The sequence below is a fragment of the Boleophthalmus pectinirostris genome, unplaced genomic scaffold, assembly GCF_026225935.1.
Source record: "Boleophthalmus pectinirostris isolate CB_2022bp ecotype Guang Dong unplaced genomic scaffold, ASM2622593v1 HiC_scaffold_21, whole genome shotgun sequence".
Taxonomy (NCBI): domain Eukaryota; kingdom Metazoa; phylum Chordata; class Actinopteri; order Gobiiformes; family Gobiidae; genus Boleophthalmus; species Boleophthalmus pectinirostris.
This window is the reverse complement of record NW_026571175.1, coordinates 28,761,254-28,784,380: the sequence shown is the minus strand read 5'-3', so window position 1 is coordinate 28,784,380 and position 23,127 is coordinate 28,761,254. Positions and strand designations below refer to the sequence as shown.

The following is a 23,127-nucleotide window of genomic DNA, read 5'->3' as shown; positions in this document are numbered from 1 at the left end:
TGTGTGGTAGTGTGAACACAACATATGAAAAGGTCTAAACAAGGACTAAACTAGGTCTAAAGTTGTTTGGTTTGGTCCTGCTCCTGGCCTAGTTTAGTCCAGAGTTTTGAACACTGCCTAAGAAAAGAACTTAACCAGGTCTGTTTTGATCCTATTTTAGTCCTGATTTAGACTTGGTTTGGTCCTGCTCTAGTCCTGGTTTAGTCCTGGTCAGGTTCTGGGTTTGTGAACACAGCCTAAGAAAAAGACTAAAGCAGGTCTAGACTAGGACTAAAGCAGGTCTAAACTAGGACTAAAGCAGGTCTAAACTAGGACTAAAGCAGGTCTAAACTAGGACTAAAGCAGGTCTAAACTAGGACTAAAGCAGGTCTAAACTAGGACTAAAACAGACCCTGGTAATCTGAAATAGACTGAGCACAGTTGTAATTGAGCCTCACCTCCTGGGTTTCGGCGAAGGATGAGTTTTCGGATCTCATCGTAAACAAAGATGAGGAAACTGTACGGAAACGCACAGAACCACCAGCTGGGCCTGAACACAGAGGAGGAGGAGGACGGTTTGATACAGGAACTACAGGAGCTAAAAGTTTATACATTTAATAATTTTATTCAATATGTGGAGAATAATGTGACTTTTTTGTTTCTTCTGTCAAAACAAACAAACAAACAAAATACAAAATACAGATAAATACATAGAAGTAACTATAATTTAGATAAATCCTTTATTGACCACAAAGGAAATCCAATGTTCGGCAGCAAAAATTAACTATAATAATAAAACAGCAGTAATTAATCGTTTATAGCGTTTTATGGTAATTTAAGATGATACTACAAGTAGAATTAGTTTTACCATTTTTGATACAAAGTAATTTGAGTCTACAGGGGCAAAAATGAGACTATGAGACGCCACTATATTCTCCTCTATTAATGAGAAACGGTGAAACAAGTGATTATTTGATATTTATATTGTGCTATATTCAGAAGTGAACATACTTGAGCGGGTACATCCGTAGCGCCACGTCCATACCCGGGCTGTAGGACAAGAAAGCTGCAAGAGCCGTCTCCTCGAACAACCCAAAGATCAATATCTTATTCCTGAGGGGAAAATCACATATTAAATTACAACCACAATTCATTCAGTTCATACGATACAAAACTAGACAGAAGGAAATGTGCTGTTTGTCTGTTTGTGTTTGTGATATCTTTATTTAAATTATTTCACACCAAATATCTGTCTATGTGTGTATTAACTTTATTTGATGTCTTAGGAACAGACTGGAGACAACAGTTGAATCTCAGTCTCTTGGTCCATCTAGTGGCTGAAGAATGAACTACACATTTTAAATTTCAATAGGCACAAGTTGATTAATGTAGCTTTTAGTTTATTCGTTATTTTTATGTTAACACTTTTTAATAATACGTGATAAAACTTTTTTTAATTTTAAGAAATTGTCTGATAAAGGCTTTTTGAAAAACATTAAATGAAATACGTTTTGGACATCGCCTATCTGAGTGTGCTTTGCTTTTTTTTTTTTTTTTTTTTCTCCGCTTTTACGTTGTTGCTCCTCACATTTGCACCTCTACAAGGATCTTGATGCACTTTCTGTTTCATTTGGAAAACTTGGAGTTCATTTCTAGTCCACCATGAGACGAGAATGAGAATGCCTGAGATGAAAGTACAATCTAAGTCTAAATGAAAGCACATAAAAAAAAGCGTTGCCTGTCAGTACGGTGTAGAGTACTCACCTCATCCCCTGCTGGAACACAGAGTTGCGTCTGGTTTTACAAATGATGACGTCGGCCCACTGCACCACCACGATACTGACGAAGAAGGCTGTGTGGCACGTGAACTCCACAATCTTTCTCTGCTCATACGTCTAAATCACACCAAGAGAAAGAACACAGTTAAAGGGCTTTCATTTCAATTAAATGCATTATAATAAGTCTTAAGTTTATTCTCTCTGTCTTCAATAAACACGACCAAATACGAAATGTATGTTCAGAAGTTTTCAAATCTATTTTACGGATTTAGATTTTTTTTTAATGCCGATTCATCATCAACTGGAAAAAAGAAATGATGTACAAATTTAGGTATGTTAAAGAGGAAATAATTTACTTCTATGGGGTATTAACTGTTAACAAATAACATATTTAGATCACCATGTTCAGCAGAAAACAATGTTAATATGTTTTATATGTTTCACTTTCATTTTTCATGCTCTGAGTCCCCGCCCCAAGTCACTCCCCCTCCCTTCTGAGCACTTCTGAGTTTATTTTCATATGTTTTATTTTGGTTTTCAAGTCAATTATCCGTTCAGCATCTAAAATGAACTCCTCACTTTGGGTTGCCAGATCGTAATACTAAAACCAGTTACAAAGAGGAACCAAAAAGGCTGACAGATTTATCGAGAGAGCCAGAAGAGCACTTTAACACCTTGTGCCTTCTCGAGTCATATGTTTAGATCTTATTTTAAATGTATTTTAGTCTTCTCATACCCATTGCTGTCCGTAGCTGTCCTCCAGGTCGTTGTTGGAGCGGTCGTCCCAGTTGAGTCTGATGCCGACGAGGTGAGAGGGCAGGAAGCCGTTTTCAGCCATGATGACGAAGTAGGCGAAGAACCCGCCCAGAGCCTGGATCATACCTGCAAACGGAGAAGAACGAAGACAGGCTCAGACTCAGGGCAAAGACGGGAAAGTGTAGTGAAGCATAGTGAAAACAGCAATCATTGTGCTTGTCTATGTATAAAATATTCATTCAAACATTTCCTTTCATTTTGGTTCAGTTTTCAGAATCCAAAATGAGACATATACAAGAGAAAATATACATACGTTGAAGCTGACCATTTATATGAACTACAATCCATTATTCTACTGTTTTTTTATCCAATTCACTTTATTTCTGTAGCTCATTTCATAAACAAAGACTGTCTCCAAAGTTCTGCACATACAGAAATAAAAAAAATCTACACTTAAATACAATAAAAACATCCAAACCCACCACAAATTTAGCCTTAACTTCTCAATTAAAGACTCCAATACAATAATGAAATATAATTAGTTTTAGATCAGCAATATCAAACCTGTCAACAGAAATTTGGGGGTCTGGGGCAACTCACGGACCCAGCAGACCAATTTTTTCTCCCGTCCACTGCCCTGAGCACTACAGATCCTTGAGTAAAAGCTGTAGTTTGATTTAGACTCTACAAAGTCTGAGTGTTATAATGTATTTGGGGAGGACTGGTACCGATCTGTCCGTAGGCGATGCTGATGAGCCTCTCATTCACCAGTTTGTCTCTGGCCGGGTTCCTGGGCTGACGCTTCATGATGTCGCTCTCCGCTGCTTCGTAGGCCAGGGAGATGGCTGGGACCTGAGGGAGAAGAACGTTCGAGGTCAGGGGTCATTCAGAGACACAGTGGTACTAATCAGTCATCTGCAGACCTAAGACAAATACAACACTGCCATCTAGTGGACATACTGAGAATAGCAGAAACTCAGAGTAAACGTTGATGATTTCATGAATCAAAACATTGTGATAAACCACTTGAGAACTATTTAAAAGATATTATGATTATCTATGATTGTTCTGACGCTGATTTTGTAGATTTATTCACCATTACAAAAACATAAAAATAATAATAACAATAATAATAATAAAGTTTTAAAATAGAAACTTGAACTTGGTTAGATGTTACTAGATTGCCAATATCAGGTCAGAATATTTGATTTGAGAGGAAGACCAAGCTGAAATATCATTCAGAACATAATTTAATATATAGTTTTTTTATGCCAGCCTCACCATGTCTGTGCCCAGGTCGATGCAGAGGATGGTGATGGTGCCCAGGGGCAGAGGGATGTTGACCAGGATGAAGAACAGGAAGGGTGTGATCTCTGGGATGTTACTGGTCAGAGTGTAAGCGATGGACTTCTTCAAGTTGTCAAAGATCAAGCGACCTGTCACGGATTTAATAAATTAGTGTAGCAAGTCAATAAAACAAAGATATATATTTGGGATTGTAGTTTAAAATATAAAATTAACTATGTGGCTTAAAAGTTTTTGCAATTCAATAGCACTAAATTCATCATGTCATTCAATTCAAACTACGATTTCTTAAAATCAAGACTGATTCATAGAGCACATTTTAACCATGTGCAAGAGCAGAAACTGGCGAGAAAACGTGAATATCATGAAAATTTTCAATATTTTTTGTGACTCATTTCATTAAGTCAGAACCATATATTATACAGACTCAATTGTGACACAAGTTTTCATGATATTCAAATTTTTTTTTCTCCTGTCTGACTTAACTACTAATAATATATATATATTTTTTCAAAACATCAAAACATCAAAATATTTTCCCTCCTGTTTCCACCTCTTTGTTGTTTACCGCTCACCTTCCTCGACTCCGGTGACGATGGAGGCGAAGTTGTCATCGAGCAGGATCATGTCTGCGGCCTGTTTGGACACGTCGGAGCCCGAGATCCCCATGGCAACGCCGATGTCCGCCTTCTTCAGAGCGGGAGAGTCGTTAACACCATCTCCTGTTACGGCGACGATGGCTCCCTGAACAAATACACACATATACAGGGTTCTCAATTGTGTAAAGAGCAAATGGTATACTTAAAAAGGTGCATAGTGTAATTTTTTTGGTGAAGGTTCTTTCCATTTGTGCCTGACCTGTCTCTGGCAGCCCTCCACGATGATGAGTTTCTGCTGTGGGGAGGTTCTGGCAAAGACGATCTCTGTGTGGTTCTTCAGGATGTCGTCCATCTGCTCCTGGGACAGGTCCTTCAGGTCTGTGCCGTGGATCACACACGCCTTTGCATCCCTGAAAAACCATCACAACACAACTGCTCAGAGACATGGCCAGGGGATGTACTACAGGATTATTCTACACAACATGTTGCTTTATTACATCACAACAATAAAAAAAACAAAAAACTATGATGTCCTGAGCAGTTTCATCAGTTCGTCTTTACTTCCACCCTTATTCTCTTCTAGTTTCTTTGTGTTTTGACAATTTTCTACAATTTTGTTTGTAGCGTTTTCTACACTTTCTTTTAGTTGTATGTTTTTCTAAGTTACCTAGGGTTGACTTAGTCTGTGTTCCATCCTTATTCTATTCTAGTTTCTATATTTTGACCATTTTCTACACTTTAACAACATATTTTTAGTTGTTTATGTAAGTTACCTGGGGTTGACTTGGCTGACGGGGATGTTGAGCCGTAGTGCGATGTCCTCCACTGTCTCGTTGCCCTCAGAGATGATGCCCACACCTTTGGCAATGGCCTTGGCTGTGATGGGGTGGTCTCCAGTCACCATGATAACCTAAGAGGCAGCACAGAAACACATTATGAGCTATATTATCCAAAACTGACTGTGAACTTTTAGTCATGTTTTAATGCTGTTAATTTCTCAAAAACATAAAAACTAGAGTTGTGTTTTGTTTCATTCACACATGTTTGAGCAATCCTTTATTATCAGTCTGTCTACATCTCCAAAGCTAAAAAACACTCTGTTCCACCTTGTAGTGTCATAAAGCGGTAGTTTTCAAGTTAACAGCTACCTTCTACTTTTAGTTCAGTAAAGATTGGCAATTCCAGGTCTGAAATTATGATTCTAGTGACTCTTAAATTAAGGTTTGCGTGTTAAACAAGTGTGAATGAGACAAAACACAACTCCAGGTATGTTTGTGATGAGGAACCAACATTATAACATTATATGGGCCCTTTAATTAAAATCAAGAGCAGATGTTAATTGTAAATCTCAACGTATGTTCTAAACAGGAGATTGTACCTTGATTCCAGCCGAGCGGCACTTGCCCACAGCGTCAGGCACAGCGGCTCTGGGCGGGTCGATCATGGACATGAGCCCCACGAAGCAAAGCCCGTCCGTCTGGAAATTCACATCGTCTGTGTCGAACGCGAAACCTTTGGGGTACTTGTCCTCGGGCATGAACAGGTGGCAGAAACCTGGAAGAAAGAAGAAAAAAGGATGGACCGTCACTAGTGTTATATCTGTAGTATAAGAAGTTAAAAGGTGCACTGTGTAAATTGCCACTGACACAAAAACCCAAGAGCAGATTTAAACCACAAAAACTATTCTAAATTTACAATATTGTTAAAAATCATGAGCGGCAGTAAATAAATAGCAGAATGAAACACTTTAGTATTTAATTTGCATCTGTAACAAGTCAAAGAAGTTAAGTATTCAACCTTTTTTTGGCTTAAATCTCATCATATAGCCAAAAAATTACAAAAAAATTCCCAGTAGTGCAAAGACAAAAGTACACACGATAAATATTGACCCTCCCAAAATATAAACACTGTTCCATCTTTTATATACTGAACGACAAGTGAATATAGCATTAATCATGACTGGCCTACTTAGAACTGATCAAACGAGCCGACATGAAGTTAAAAAAGTCGATTTCAGTTCCTGTATCCCTAGTCTTGCTTCCCAAATGTCTGTATTAGGTCTAGGTGTATATTAGGTCTCTCACCCAGCACCCTCTCTCCCAGACCCCCCAGCTCCAAGTAGGCGTTCTGGAAAGCCTCCTTCAATTCGTCGTCCATTGGCTGCTCTTTGCCCTGGACCATGATGGTGGTGCAGCGATCCAGGATCCTCTCTGGCGCCCCCTTCATGACCAGCAGGTAACGGTTGTCGTTCTCATCCTCTGTCTCGTGGATGGAGAGCTGCAGGGATCAGAGATTAGATAGAGGAAATGAGTTCATTAAAAAAATTACATCAAAAACAGACAAATCTTAACTTATGATTAGATACGTTAAATGACTTAAATTAAGCACATTTTACTTTATCTGAATTATCTACCCATGGAATAAGAGTGTTTTTCTTAATTCAAGCAATATTTGATCTTATCTTATATATCTTATTTTAAGTGCAAAAAGTTGTTGTAAAAAGTGTAGCAAGATGTATTTTCATATTTTAAGCATATTTTAAGATCAAAAAGTCTTATTCCACTGGCAGATAATTTTACTTGTCAAGTGAAATTTATTTAAATTGTGATAAAATTTTCTTAATTTGACTAGATTTTGTTTTTTGCAGTGTAACTTTTCTAGTGGAGGATCTGCAACTAAAGCTTGACTCTATGTCAAACTTTCTGTCTCCCCAGAAACAATCAGGTGACGTTATCAGGTGAAATTACAGTTCAGATCTGTGGAGAGTCGACCCTGCTCACAGTGAGAATACCTGATTTTCAACGTAATTTTTGAGCCATAAAACACATCTAATTAAATAAATGCAAGATCGGTCATTTTAACATCTTACTTTTATACTGAAACAATCCAGGCAAAGCAATCACATTCAGTGTCCATGGAAACAACCAGGTAGTGGACCCTCAACCAGATAAGCTCCCCAGTGCACCTTTAATATCTATGAAACTAAAATCCTAATTATATGACAATTAATGGCATTTTTAAACCAGAGAAACATACATGTTCAGATTGTATTTATTTGTATTTAACTTTCAGTCCAATGAGATTCATTTGGTCTTCAGATATTTTATGTTATTAAGAGTTTTGTTTCCCGCTAGTGAGCAGCCTAAACTGTCAGGTATGAAACAAAACTCCTGGTCTGAAAAAAGAACCTAATAACATGTATTTAACTTTGTTTATGCTTTTGTATTTGTTTGTTGTAAGACGACCTTGAGTGTCCACAAAGGCACCTAATGAATAAAATATATTAGTATTATTTCCATTTAGCTGTGCACATGACTGAAGGATTTTTATTCCGCACTCTTCTCTTTTATGTTGGTTATTTATGTTTTGATTTGTTTTGTAAATTTGTTTTGTAAATTTTGTTGAATTATTTAATGTACAAATTGTGCTGTACAAATAAACTTGTCTTGTCTATCATTCCTAAGTCAATTGCAGTTGATGTTAGATGTTCCTTAGAGACAACTTGACAGATACTGTTTCTCCAGACACTCTTGTTAAACTGACTGACCTGGTACTTGTTGGTGGAGTTGAAGGGGATCTCTGCCACCTTCTTGTTCTTGTCCCTCATGGCCTTCACCGCTCCACAGGACAGTTCGATACATTTGAGCAGAGCGGACTCGGAGGCGTCTCCGGCCACCTCCCTCTTCAGGATGGGCAGAGCCTCCTGTCCGGCCTTAAACACAGCGCGGTTACACAGAGTGGCGATACGGGCCAGAGACACCCAGGTCGTGGAGCTCTTGTCAAAGGAGCAACCTGGAACATAATACGGGATAAGTCAGTATTCAGGATAAGTAATCATAGCAGTTTATTAGAAAATTTTTATTTCAAATATCAACATAACAAGGAATTTGTATTCAGAATTAAATTATTTTAGCTCTCATGTAAATGTGGCAAATTTCTACCAGAGAATTCTTGGATAATTTTTAAGTTCTGAAATAAAATTATGTATGCAGAATGCCACAGACAGCGCCCCCTCACCAGACTGGTCCTCGGTGGTGTCGGCCTCGTGGATCTGATTGTCGAACCACATGTGAGCCACAGTCATTCGGTTCTGGGTCAGGGTGCCCGTCTTGTCGGAGCAGATGGTGGAGGTGGAGCCCAGGGTCTCCACAGCCTCCAGGTTCTTCACCAGGCAGTTCTTGCGCGCCATTCGCTTCGCGGTCAGAGTCAGACACCTGCGAAAAGGACGGGCAAAACAATGGGTAAAAAGACGTACCTGACAGAGGGGAATTAGTATTGATTCATTGTGAAACAGACATGATCACCTCCAGGCTGCTTTACTCACAGAAGATTTGAAAAAATATAATGAAAAATCAGGTACAATATTTACACAATAATAACTACTCATTAATTAGCCTTAATAAAGCATGAACAAAGACTCACAATGAACAAATAACTAAGTAATTACTAAGCTTGAACATTCTTAATAAACTATTTGTTCATTATGAAAGTCTTTGTTCGTGCTTTATTAAAGAGGAGGTATTTTACTTCTATGGGGTATTAACTGCTAAAACAAAGCATATTTAGATTATCATGCTTATCTTTTTATTACTTTCAAAATGCTATATAATTTTAAACTTTACTTTTGATGATCTGAGTCTCCCCTCCCCTTGCTCCTCACGTTAAGTCACTCCCCCTTCAGAGCGCCGCCACAGAGCAATCACCGTGTTTTTGTGTATTTATGGAGAACTGTGGTGTGGGAGCATGGGCGCCGTCGGCTTGTGGCAGTGTTTCCCGCAGCGCTTTATAGTTAGGGCGGCCGCCTTGACGATGGTTGCCCCCCTCCTTGATTATGTCCCTCCAAGAAAAAAAAAAACAAAAAAAAAAAACACTGCAGCCCCGCATGCATGGACAGTGAGGCCGCACTGGGATGAGGCTGAATAGCGCCATCTGTTGGTTAAATATGTTACTGCTCCATCTATCATCTGATGTGCTACACGACCAACATTATTATTTTTTTAATCAAGAGAGAAGCTAATTATCTGGATATCTGTAAAGCATACCTGTCGTCGTTGTGGGAAGAATGCATTAAAGTAAGACAGTTCATTATTTGGGATGTAACAATATCCAAATCTCACAGTAGGATATTTTCACGATATGCATCTCACGGTACGATATTTATTGCGATATTTTGTGTAAGCTAAAAAAAATTGTGAATATGCTTCTTTTCCCTCTTAAAATGCCTTGACAAGACTTAATCCAAAGAACTAAGATTTAGAAGTGCTTAGAACTGATATTTTTTCATGTAGTCTGCACTGAAATGGAGCAAAGGATCATGGTCGATGTAGTTCCTTCTATTTTTTTAGCTATTGCTGCACCATAACAATGAATTTAAGCAAAGAAACTTGTGATCCGATATATTGTGATGGCCCACGATATTATTGACAGACTTTTGACGATATTATAAAAATATCACAATATTTTGGTTATTGTTACACCCCTATTCATTATTATTATTCATCTAAACTTAGCATTTGAAGGCTATACTTTAGGTTCTTATCACAGCTATGGTTTACATGTGTTTTTTTTTAAGTGTACAATAATGGATGGGAAAATATAAAAAATATCAGGCTATTTTGTGCAAAGAAAAGCACCTGCACCTCACCACCTTGACTAACCAATTTTCTGCGGGAAACACTGCTCGTGGGCTGCGGGAGAGATCGCTAAATTGCTCAAACATGCATTGCTGAGCTCTAAAAGGTCTCCGGGCATGTTTTTGATGCGGAAACAACATTATAACATGGTAGAAAGCTAAAACAAAAACGTACTTTGCATAATACCCCCTCTTTAAGGCGTGAGTAAGTGTAGTGTTAAAAAATGGAGATCTGGAGATGTTCACGTTGTTTCATCCAAATGCGTTTCAATGTTAGAAGCACAGTCCAAAGAGCAAATGCAGAGAGCAGTGATGCAGTGCAACAGTGCATTAGGATTCATGCTGAAAGTACGGCAAGAGCCAGGGGCCAAAAACAAAAGAAGCGGGTTGTTTTCAAGCAGAGGAGATCCAATTCAGTTACAACTTTATAATCTTATGCTTATATCCTATAGTTATTACATTTAGCCAGTCGTTGTGAAGGCAGAGAGCGCCGTAAACTGACTGGCCTGGAAGAGAAAGACATAAATGGAGAGAGAGAGAGAGAGACATAGGAGGAGAAGGAAGAGAGGAGGAGAGGGTCAAACACAAACATCACTATCACAGCACAAATGTAAAGGCACAAAGATTCACAAAACACGAGGCCACAGAGGAGAGAGAGGAGCCACCGGATCAGCCACATCACTTCACGACACAACACAGAATTAAACACAATTAAATAGACAACAGATAATTTACGATACAAACGTCTACAAACATTTGAGTAAGTCGGACAAATTTAGCTATGAATTACTCACTTCAGTATATTGAAAAACTTGAGTGACATGTAAGATTATTAGTCATTTAAAATATCAAAGTGAATCTACAATTAGTTTTAGTGTCACCAAACTGGCTCTAACTCAGGATGTTAAAGGTGCACTGTGTAACTTTTCCAGCCTGCTATTTATTCAGTATGGCATTATAGTTATTTATCTCTACACAGACATCAAGTAACGCTATATAGGGCCAAGTTACGTGTCAGGTCTGTGGAGAGGCGAGCCCACGCAAAGTAAGAATGTAAGTTTTAAGTAGAAAAAAAGTTACTGAGTTGATGCAAGTTGGATAAGTTCAATGACGAACCGGGACATTCAAGACAAAGCAACAACATCTCCATGGAGACAAACAGATGGCGTACTCTCCACCAGAAAAGTTACACAGTGCAGCTTTAAATAAGACATTTAGTGTTTGTCACGAATCCTAAGTGTGTCACAGATTAAAAAAAAAATAAAATTGAGAAACGGAGTAAGTACGTAGTAAGTAGGTTTATACAGGTAAGTGATTAAAAATTGCTCAAACATGCATAAATCACTCCAAATATAACTTCGAGTGAGTAAACGGTGACAGGAAACAACTATAAAATAATTAAAAGCTCTGAAAAGTCAATTTTCGGCTTTAAATACACGCTACCCATTTCTAATTCTTTTACTCATAGATAACATATTACTTTGATTAATTAAGAAAAAGAAAAGTAATTAAATATGTATGTTTCAAAATCATATTATATAGTGTCCTATTTTCAGTCTTGCTTTAGGCTTCTGAGGCAGACAGGCTCACTAACTTATTTATAACCAATTCATATCGACCTGCCTGTAGATATTTTCACTCATGGCATTTAGTGACTGTAGAGAGCAGCTTCAGGCCACTTTTATGTCTTTAATCAGTTAAAACATTTGGCAGCTCAATTATCAGTGTCTTATCTATGACAAGTTTGACAATTTTTCCATGCAAACTACTACAATTCTGTCAATAATAAGAATTTATCCACTGAGGACACAATAAAAAAATGTCTTAAACTCTCTGTAACATAGCAAAACAGACATCAGAAGTGGTGGCAGCTAAATAGTTTAACTTTTGGAGTACGATAAGATTTACTGATGATGAATTCACTGATAAATCATTGTGTAAAAAGATTAACTGATTTCATTTTCTATAAAAGGTTGCATTCAAGGTTCAAAATGCCTCTTTAAAGTTATGATAATGCAGGATAACACATGAACCCAGCCTACTGCACCATTGTTGTGCCTCAAATTAAAACCCCAGTTACCGAGAGTGATTCTGTCTCTATAAATAAAACTAAACTTCCTCTCTACAAATAAACCCACAAGTTTCCTCGAGTTGAGCCTGCAGTGTAGTACTCACAGTGACAGTGGCGAGCAGGCCCTCCGGTACGTTGGCGACGATGATGCCGATGAGGAAGATCACCGCCTCCAGCCAAGAGTAGCCCAGAATCAGGGACAGCACGAAGAAAGTCACGCCCAGGAACACAGCTACGCCTGTGATGATGTGGATGAAGTGCTCAATCTCCTTCGCAATGGGCGTCTGTGGACAATAAGAAAGGTTAAGCAGTTACTTCCATCTTTAGTCTGAAAAAAACAATAGTAACGTTGTACGCATTTATTCAGTAGTAGTATATAATTTTAGAGATTTAGGATATGTTTAAATATTTTCTAAAGATGAAAGTGTCCTCAGATATGAAGTAGACATGCTCAGATTTTGACTCTTACATTTTTAATGTGTTCACAATTACAAGATGACAAGATTTAAAGTTGTTTACATGTTATGCTTTAGTTACCAAGCAGATTATCCAATCAGGAAACAAAAAAAAAAAAAAACAAAAAAACAAAAAAGAACCTCCTGACTATCTATCCAGTAATTTGATAAAAAATGAACAAAGCTACAGTTTAGTGAATCCATCTTAGGTGTAAATTTTTCTCAGGTAAAATAATTTAAGTAACACAATAGTTGTACCTTGCCAGTCTCCAGTCCTGAGGTTAAAGTGGCAATGCGTCCCATCACTGTGCGGTCACCGGTGCACACCACGATACCACGGGCTGTTCCTGAACACAAATAACAACAAAGTTTAAAGGGGATATAGACATATTACGCTAAATCAGGGTATCCCCAGGTTTGACCAGAAATTTAAGACTTTTTAAAGACCTTTTTAAGACCACTTAAATGAAAATTAAGACCAACATTGCACCATTTATGTGAGCGAAAAACAATTCTAATAATGACCAACCAACTACTACATCTATAACAGAGGTGCCCACACTTTTTCAGCATGTGAGCTACTTATAAAATGACCAAGTCAAAATGATCGACCTACTACAAACCCAAGAAAACTGCACTGCACTTAAACACTCTGTGCCTTTTTTTTGGACCCTCACCCACAGTTTGAGAATCTCTTCTTTAAGAGAACTTCCACTGGCACTTTACACAAAACTGTGAAAAAAGTGAATTAAGTGTTTAGGATTTTTAAAACCTGTTTTTTTCAATTTTCTAACTGGAGTTACATTCTCTTACTGGTTTTGCAGCGGGATTTTGTGCTGTCCAAACGCGATCGAGTCCGAGATGAATACTACAACACTGCGATGTACCCACACCACCTTGGAAATCGACGATCGATGTATTGGGCACCTCTGATCTAGAGTCTAAGAGCCACTGTAGATTAAACCAACACTTCCCCACAATCCATCCAACATCTTCCTCCACTCTGCTGATTCTTTACTCATTGCCGCCGTCATCAGATACCAAATTAGATGTTCATTCCCGTTACATGATAAAAAAAAATAGTCTAATGAAATTTAAGAACTTTGTGAAAAAAAAAAAAAGATTTAGACAACATAATTTAAGACTTTTTAAGGCCTTAATTTAGGAACACGAAATTTAAGACCTTTTTAAGACCCCGCGGCTGCCCTGTAAATATACTTTAATGAGCTTTTAACCATGTAATAACAGTGCTCCCTCATCACTAGTTTAATCAAAGTGGGATGTTGATTCAAGTAATACTGTATTGTTCTGGATTAGAGCCTTGTAATTACTTAAAAACAACAACAAAAAAGATCAGACTTTGGGTCACACAGGCAGGGTTGTCAAGTGTATTAACAAATTTTGTCAGATAAAAAAGGGCCTGCCATAAAGCTTCATTCATTCTATGTGTTGTATCATTAGCCACCACTAGAGGGCACCCTTTCTTTGAGTTTCCATGACGATGTCTCCCTGACATTAACGTGACCTGCTGTAAAAGGTTTCTGTGAACTGAACTGTGACAAAACAAACACTGTCCACAAACTATAGCAGCCAACACACAAAGTCCACTTAAAGAGTCGATCTGTGAACGACACGGTTTAATATTATGTGCTATATTTTACACACAATAATGTCAATGTGTTTTTTAAATCCGTTATAAATCCATAAAATCTTTGGCAGTATTTTCTAATGTGTACATTGTGCCACCATGGTACTGCTGAACATTTCTCCATAGAGATACACGCAGAGTATCAATTCCTGCAGTTGAAATGTAATGTAAACTGATTTCTTTCTCGTTATTCGTGCCATTGTAGGTTTTAACAAAGAAAATTATGCATAAAAATGGCAAACTAATATGGCGCAGGCAAAAATGAAAGAGAAAATGTTATACATTTGATTGTTATTTTTAAATTAATCACACTTTGTCTCCAAAACACACCAATTACTCATAAAATCCTATACATTACATGACAAATGCACCCAGGAGGTTTGATGATCAGATTTCTATTCACGCATGTAAACACACACCAAAAACCAGATCTAATTATTGGGTTATCTGATCATTCTGGTTATCTGATTTTTTCCTGGCCATGTAAACGTACCCAGTGCTCATAAATACATGTGAAGACGGTGCTCTAACCTTCGACGCAGTTGGTGGAGAAGAAGGCGATGTTACGGGTCTCCAGGGGGTTGTCATGGGTACAGTCAGGTGACCTGGTCTGAGGCTCTGATTCGCCGGTCAGGGAGGAGTTGTCCACCTGCAGAAAACAACAGAAACCTCTATTATTGTAAGAAGAGGTTGAAATAGGTTTTGGTATCAGGGCTGTGTACATATATAGTGCGTTGTACAGTGTGGAGTTGTATTTTGTATGAAGCTGTACAGTGTGTTTTGTATTCTGCATCAGTTTTTACCTTGCAGCCGTGTGAGGAGATGATGCGCAGGTCAGCAGGGATCCTGTCTCCACCCTTCACCTCCACCAGGTCCCCAGCCACCACCTGCTCAGCGTTTATCTGCATCTTCTCCCCCTCACGGATCACCAGAGCTTGCTGTCAGATCAAAGAGCTTTGGTTACTAAAGTCCTCTGCAGAGACAAAGCTTCAACTAAAGATCATCAACGGGAGATCAAGCTTTCTCCATCTCTGCCCCCACACAATCTGGAACTCTTATATCGTACGGTCAATATATTGTTTGTTTTATTTATGGAGAATTGTTGTGCGGGAGCATGGGTGATATAAGCCTGTGGGCTGAGCACTGCACAGAATCTTACAGCGAAACTTAAGGAGGGTTTGAAAAGGGTCTGAGAGAGATCGCCAATATACTCAGACATGAGCCTCTTTTCTATTAGCACAGTTCACTTGGGGCTGCCCTGGAGAGGGTCTGTTTGGTGCGGCTCCCTCCAGCAGTTCTGTTTCCATGCTCCAGACAACGCTCCGGGTGAAACACTGATGTCACTCAAATGTTTAATAAATTAAATTTAAATAGTATTTGAATTATACTCGTAATTATATAAGGCAGAATTCAGAGATTCACAAAAAGACATTTAGTAATTCCAAGTTTGGGGCTCTGTAAGATGCGGTTAAAGTGTAAACACAAAACTACTAGATGTATTATGCACTGGAAATATAATATCTTCATAAGCAGGTGCTTTGCATGGATAAACAGGAAACAGATGTTGCTAGAGCATTAACTTTGTTTAGCGATGCACATCAGCTCAACATATGCTGCAATATCTGGAAATGCAGTGGTTTATCACAAGACCAAGTCAGCGTTTGGTGAGAGATTATCATTGAGTTTATATTTGCTTTTTATCATCTTAAGTCTTACATTGCCTTCTGTTTGCTCTATACAAGCTTGATCTTAGTAAGCAGGATGATACAACATTTGTATGCGATATATACGTATACAATTAAGGGTTGCACCTAAGGAAATTTTAGGTCGATACCAATGGAAATTTAACTACAACTATTACTCTAATTCGTTTTTAGATTTTATTTCTAATGTGAGGAAAATCAAATAAATTTATAAATTAATAAAACAATTATTTTATAATAATAGTCACAGAAATTTATTTTATAGTGGTATTACATTTTATTATCCATCCTCTGGGACTGAAAGAGAGAGATGTGGCTGCAATCCTGTGCCACTGGCCTCTCTAAATACTATGACTCAGAGAATCTTGTCCACTACAACATAAACAGGTATGACTGTGATACCACCTAAACCACTTTTCATTCTAAGCCCTGTTTGTCAGCATGTAAACCCTGTGGTCTTGCGTTACCTGTGGGACCATGTTCTTGAAGGACTCCATGATCTTGGAGCTCTTTGCCTCCTGGAAATATGAGAAGCACCCGGTGATGATGACCACGGCGGACAGCACGATTCCCAGATACAACTGTGCGGGAGAGAGACAAGCAAATCATGTAAAATCCAATACATCAGTTCATTTTAACGGTGTCTGTGATCTAAAAGTGCATCATGAAAGAGGAGCTTGATGCGGCGGACATATTGACGTGAAACTCTAGACTTTGAGGAGCTATTTCAGGACCTTTGTAAAGACAGAAATAGGCACGGTTGTGATTTTCGTATCAGTGTGTTTGCGTCGTGTGTTTTGGATGTGGACTCCGTGACCTAAAAGCCGTCCATCTGTTTTCTGTCCGCTCAGTTTCTGTCTGAGTTTGATGTGGTGTTGCGTGTGATTAATCCTCCGTTTACAGATGCCATGAAACCACAACAAAAGCGTAAGGCCGATGTGATGTTTGTGCACAGTTAAAAGTATCAAAAATCAGAGACTAATCGATACTAAAACCAGAATAGAAACTTGATACTCATTCACAGGGCAAAGAAAGTGTTTTTATGATCACAGTGGTACTGTTATTGAGTTTTGAGTCTATTCTTTCAGATCAAAATCGAGTGTGAAATTTTAGTGTCGTGACAACACTCTGCCCTATAGCTGACAGTCTGACAGCAGCAGTTAAACCCCTGACCTCCCTTCTGCTCTACAGCCTGTTGTGTGTAAAACAGTCATTCATAAAAACAGGTCATTACGTCATGGCAGATTTGTAATAAAAACACATAAACAAATACTGCATGTGATTCAGATAGCACTAACACTATGACTGACAAATATTGCAACTTTTTATTGTTTATTGTTTTGTTTAGTTAGTAGTAGTTTACAATATCATGATAACACATTTTGAAGTGCTATATATTGCCGAAGTAAATATAGATGATAAACAGTAATATTAAAGCCGAATTACGCAATTACCTAATTAATTATTAGGGCATCAGTAGCTCAGTTAGTAGAGCGTTTGTCCACTGATCCAAATGTTGACGGTTTGAATCCTGCTCTCGACATGATCATTGTTTGAACACGGTGAAATCCACTGACCCTCAGGTTGGCTGGTGTGCTTCCAGCTCCCACAGATGAATGCTGTCGTTGTGTCCCTGGGCAAGACACTTAACCTACCTCATCCCCAGTGTCTGTGTACTCTGGTGTATGAATGTGTGAGTGGTTCCATGTTGTAAAGCGCTCTGAGTGCCTTGAAGGTGGAAAAGCTCTATATAAAATGTGCCCATTTACCCAAAAAAATTATTTTAAATGCACAATATTGTTAAAATACATGAACTGCAATGAATAATATTAGAATGAAACACTTAAATAGTTAAGTTTGTATCTATAATGAGCCACAGAAGTTCATCATTAAACCTTCTACAGCTCAAATCTCATTGTAGTACAGAAAAATAATGAAAAGTTTCTCACTAGGGCAAGGAAAAACCAATCAAGATCAGGGTTCCCACTCTTTTTCAGTGACAAAATTTCAAAATTTTCCATGACTTTTTCATGACCTAAAGTGAATTTTCCTTGACTTTACGGCACCTAAATATGTAGAACTGATCAGACTTTTAAGGCTAAATATGAAATGTGAACCCTTTCCACTCACCTTATGGTTTGGTATTATAGATTTTTAACATTCAAAATACCGTCAGTGCATTTATTCTCGTCTCTTTCAAACAAAAGGCGCATATGATCATGATAGCCTAATGAGAACTTAACAGAACGTTGTAGCTGCGTGAAAGAGATACTAAAATTCCATGACTTTTCCAGGTCTGGAAAATTACATTCAATTTCCATGACTTTTCCAGAATTTCCCTGATAGTGGGAACCCTGAACATTAAATTCCAAAAAGTACTGTTCCATCTGTCATGTATTAAACAAAAAGTTAATTTACTAATTATTGTGACAGGCCGTACAATATGTCTAAACCTCTGTCTCTATTGGGTCTTAAAATTGTCTAAAACTGTACTTTAGACTTCAAGATATATTCTGAAATTCACTTCTTGTTAATAATAATATGAATGCCTTTTATATCTTCTATATTTGCGTTTCTGTGCAAATCTGACCAAGCAGACGGTTGACCTCTACCACACCTCTCTCACTCTGGAGTCAGTCAGTGCCCTGAGCGAGATGGACGCCTGCCGACTGGATGGTATGTGTCACTCTAGAGGGGGACAGTCAAACGGGAGTCAAACAGCTGTCACAACCTTCTCAATGGAGTCATAACACTGGAATATGACTCAGACAATGACTTCTGGGACAGAACCAGCAGCAGAAGATTATCCGAGAATATAAGGTCATTTTTGTTCGGATAAACTAAGAAATTAAATGTGCACTACTACTACAACTACTAAATATATTATGTGCTGCTTTTTATATACTACTCTATATGTACTTCATATAAATAATTGAAGAAAAAAACATGTGTGACTAGAAGGACTGAATCACACACGGAGTAAATTACACCTCTTCCTTATTTCTGTTCTGCGCTGAATCAGACGTATAAATAATTATGGCTCCATCTTCAGGCAGCAGCCCAAAAATAAAATGCGAAAACGACTAAAAGCTATTTTACAACTCTGTAGTTTATAAAAGTATCAGATATTTATGTAGTGGGTGTGCAAAAATCTATATTTCTGTCATTTATGGTATTATTACGATAACAATAATCAATAATCGGGCTTTTTAGCAATCCAGTTTTGTGCTATAACGTGTCTGTATATGTCCTGGCACTCCCCCATTAAAATAGGAGACTATGGTGGCCCCAATACTCAATACAAAATTCTTCCCCATAGTCTAAACACAACCTGGACTATAGCGGAATAACAAAATTAAAACTTTGTTGCTCATTGTATTATCATAAACGTATAACAGAGACTACACTGGTTAAAAATTACTGCTTAAAAATTAAATATTAGCAGTGATTAGCAGACATTTATACTCCACAAATCTTAAAAGATTAAATTATTCAAATGAAAATGATTTGTGCCACTATAATCTTAACAAAATCTATGGGAAACACCGACAGCGAATTAACCACCAAACTGAAAAAGTATAATTTAATCACTTTTTTTTTTTTTAGATTAAACTGTAAGTTATTTATAATAGTTAAAGGTGCATTGTGTAACTTGCTCTGTCTGGAATGTTTCACAGTATGGCATTAAACCTTTTATTTTTGAGCAACAAAATAACCAGTAATTGAATAAATGTAAAGCAGAGTTGTATTATTTCATACTGTGGAACATTCCAGGCAGAGCAGTGACATCTCCATGGAAACAAGCAGATGATGGACCCTCCAACCAAAAAGTTACGTAGTGCACCTTTAAAGTAATGCTTCACGTAGTACAAAGTGCAGATAATGTAATATTATGCCTGAAATCAGAGTGGCTCATGAGAATATTTTGTACTTGATCTTGAGAGTAAAATGTTTCACAGTATGGTATTAAACCTTTTTATCTTCACGGAGACCAAACCAGAAGCTACAGCTCAGATCTGTGGAGAGGCGACTCCGTTCACCGTCAGAATGCCTGTGTTTCTAGGTATTTTTGAGCTATAAAACCACCTGTAATTGAATAAATGTACATAAAGAAGAGCTGTTTCATTTCATACTGTGGAAAAATCCAGGCTGAGTAAAGACATATCCATAGAAAGAAGCAGGATACTGTTTTTCTTGGATCTATATATATATAAACACCAATATAAATAATAAATATATAAACACCAAACCATTCTCTGCACTCTCCCTGTTACTTGGTGACAGGGAAAAGTACAATGCCCGACTTATTCACTTCTTCCACTGTTTATATTTGAGTATTTGAGTGTTAGACGTGATTCACGGTTTTAATCTTTCCTGTATTATTTGTTTATTGCTCTTTTGACTGTTTTAATATGTTCTTTAAAACGTCTTTAAATAAAATGTATTATTATTAGTATTAGATATTCCTGCCTCCTCTAAAGCACTGGTCCTCTCTGTGCTGTTACAAAGCGCTCTATAAATACACTGTGATTGATTTGATTGATTGGACCAGAGTGTGTCCGACTCACGTTGTCCCCGGCTGGCTCATCTTCTGTAGCAGCCTGGATAGCGTAGGCCAGGAAACAGAGAATGGCTCCGATCCACAGCAAAATGGAGAAACCCCCGAAGAGCTGGCGACAAAACTTGACCCACTCCGGGGTGGTGGGGGGCGGGGTCAGGGCGTTGGGGCCGTCCCGCGCCAGGTACTCTGCTGCCCGGGCATTGGTCAAACCCTGTACACAAAACACATAAAAAACACACGATTAGGACCAGAAGAGGCAGACGTAGAGGTAAATATGAGGTTTTGTTGTTACTTACCTGGACGATGTCAGTGTTGTACTTCCGGCAAACCTCCTCAACAGACATTTTATGTTCCGTCTGAGGAAAAGAAGAGCGATTATTTCTTATCTTATGTCAAAGCCTGGATTAAGATTTAGACAAACTTTACTGATCCACAAGGGAAATTATCTAGACACAGTAGCTCACGCATCACAATATAATATTATAACAAAGAGCAAAAATGTAAAAGGTAACGTTAAACCCAAAATAAGTAGCAGTCAAATAAGGTAAATTATAAAATATGTATGTACAAGTAAAACTAAAAAATAGAAGTATAATAATACAAATATATAAATATAAGAGGTTACATAAGAGTTGTTGTACAGTTGTAGGGAGTATTATCTGTTACAAAAGGGTGAGTTGTTGTACAGTTGTAGGGAGTATTATCTGTTACAAAAGGGTGAGTTGTTGTACAGTTGTAGGGAGTATTATCTGTTACAAAAGGGTGATTTGTTGTACAGTTGTAGGGAGTATTATCTGTTACAAAAGGGTGAGTTGTTGTACAGTTGTAGGGAGTATTATCTGTTACAAAAGGGTGATTTGTTGTACAGTTGTAGGGAGTATTATCTGTTACAAAAGGGTGAATTGTTGTACAGTTGTAGGGAGTATTATCTGTTACAAAAGGGTGAGTTGGTGTACAGTTGTAGGGAGTATTATCTGTTACAAAAGGGTGAATTGTTGTACAGTTGTAGGGAGTATTATCTGTTACAAAAGGGTGATTTGTTGTACAGTTGTAGGGAGTATTATCTGTTACAAAAGGGTGAGTTGTTGTACAGTTGTAGGGAGTATTATCTGTTACAAAAGGGTGAGTTGTTGTACAGTTGTAGGGAGTATTATCTGTTACAAAAGGGTGAGTTGTTGTACAGTTGTAGGGAGTATTATCTGTTACAAAAGGGTGAGTTGTTGTACAGTTGTAGGGAGTATTATCTGTTACAAAAGGGTGAGTTGTTGTACAGTTGTAGGGAGTATTATCTGTTACAAAAGGGTGATTTGTTGTACAGTTGTAGGGAGTATTATCTGTTACAAAAGGGTGAGTTGTTGTACAGTTGTAGGGAGTATTATCTGTTACAAAAGGGTGAGTTGTTGTACAGTTGTAGGGAGTATTATCTGTTACAAAAGGGTGAATTGTTGTACAGTTGTAAGGAGTATTATCTGTTACAAAAGGGTGATTTGTTGTACAGTTGTAGGGAGTATTATCTGTTACAAAAGGGTGAGTTGTTGTACAGTTGTAGGGAGTATTATCTGTTACAAAAGGGTGAATTGTTGTACAGTTGTAGGGAGTATTATCTGTTACAAAAGGGTGAGTTGTTGTACAGTTGTAGGGAGTATTATCTGTTACAAAAGGGTGAGTTGTTGTACAGTTGTAGGGAGTATTATCTGTTACAAAAGGGTGAGTTTGTTGTACAGTTGTAGGGAGTATTATCTGTTACAAAAGGGTGATTTGTTGTACAGTTGTAGGGAGTATTATCTGTTACAAAAGGGTGAGTTGTTGTACAGTTGTAGGGAGTATTATCTGTTACAAAAGGGTGATTTGTTGTACAGTTGTAGGGAGTATTATCTGTTACAAAAGGGTGAGTTGTTGTACAGTTGTAGGGAGTATTATCTGTTACAAAAGGGTGAGTTGTTGTACAGTTGTAGGGAGTATTATCTGTTACAAAAGGGTGAGTTGTTGTACAGTTGTAGGGAGTATTATCTGTTACAAAAGGGTGAATTGTTGTACAGTTGTAGGGAGTATTATCTGTTACAAAAAGGTGAGTTGTTGTACAGTTGTAGGGAGTATTATCTGTTACAAAAGGGTGAGTTGTTGTACAGTTGTAGGGAGTATTATCTGTTACAAAAAGGTGAGTTGCTGTACAGTTGTAGGGAGTATGATATGAAACTACAACTGTTTAATGAGTGATCACTAATACTGACTCTTCACAGATCTCAATAATCATAAACACATAATTAGTAAACTGTTTTCAATGCCAATACTGTCGTCCACGTAGCAACTTGGCTGGTCCTGGAAGATTTTAGAACCAGTCTCCTGTATTTTTACTATTCCGAGAGCTTAGCATGAGCTCGCAAAAATCGTAAATTATGAATAATCCAGAGTGTGTCATCTGGTACCAATCCATCGACCACATTCACGTGAGACCAGAGCCTCGTTTAAAGACAATGCTGAGTCCGTAAAACTTTTTCATGTCTTATTTTAGAAAATAATTAATGTGCAAAAGTGGCATCTGAGTTAATGTTTTAGATTTCTGAACTTCTGTGCGTCTGGTAGATATCAAATGACCATTAAACCTCCTCTTTGACATGTGAGATAAATAACAAATATCTT

The 23,127-nt window shown here is 37.8% G+C and overlaps 1 protein-coding gene across 1 annotated transcript in view; it reads right to left on the bottom strand.

Moving 5' to 3' along the window:
• Positions 1 to 23,127, bottom strand: part of atp1a3a (ATPase Na+/K+ transporting subunit alpha 3a) — a 48,743-nt gene that overhangs the window by 1,510 nt on the left and 24,106 nt on the right. Inside the window, exons 5-24 of the mRNA XM_055157139.1 lie at positions 20,784 to 20,843; positions 20,495 to 20,698; positions 16,394 to 16,507; positions 15,027 to 15,161; positions 14,755 to 14,872; positions 12,834 to 12,922; positions 12,211 to 12,404; positions 8,435 to 8,631; positions 7,965 to 8,209; positions 6,502 to 6,694; positions 5,796 to 5,971; positions 5,191 to 5,327; positions 4,677 to 4,827; positions 4,394 to 4,562; positions 3,795 to 3,949; positions 3,242 to 3,365; positions 2,494 to 2,639; positions 1,744 to 1,874; positions 991 to 1,092; positions 438 to 529 (exon numbers count right to left, since the gene is read on the bottom strand). Coding sequence (XP_055013114.1) covers positions 438 to 529; positions 991 to 1,092; positions 1,744 to 1,874; positions 2,494 to 2,639; positions 3,242 to 3,365; positions 3,795 to 3,949; positions 4,394 to 4,562; positions 4,677 to 4,827; positions 5,191 to 5,327; positions 5,796 to 5,971; positions 6,502 to 6,694; positions 7,965 to 8,209; positions 8,435 to 8,631; positions 12,211 to 12,404; positions 12,834 to 12,922; positions 14,755 to 14,872; positions 15,027 to 15,161; positions 16,394 to 16,507; positions 20,495 to 20,698; positions 20,784 to 20,843 — 2,932 coding nt within the window. The remainder of the gene's footprint in view (positions 1 to 437; positions 530 to 990; positions 1,093 to 1,743; positions 1,875 to 2,493; positions 2,640 to 3,241; positions 3,366 to 3,794; positions 3,950 to 4,393; positions 4,563 to 4,676; positions 4,828 to 5,190; positions 5,328 to 5,795; positions 5,972 to 6,501; positions 6,695 to 7,964; positions 8,210 to 8,434; positions 8,632 to 12,210; positions 12,405 to 12,833; positions 12,923 to 14,754; positions 14,873 to 15,026; positions 15,162 to 16,393; positions 16,508 to 20,494; positions 20,699 to 20,783; positions 20,844 to 23,127) is intronic.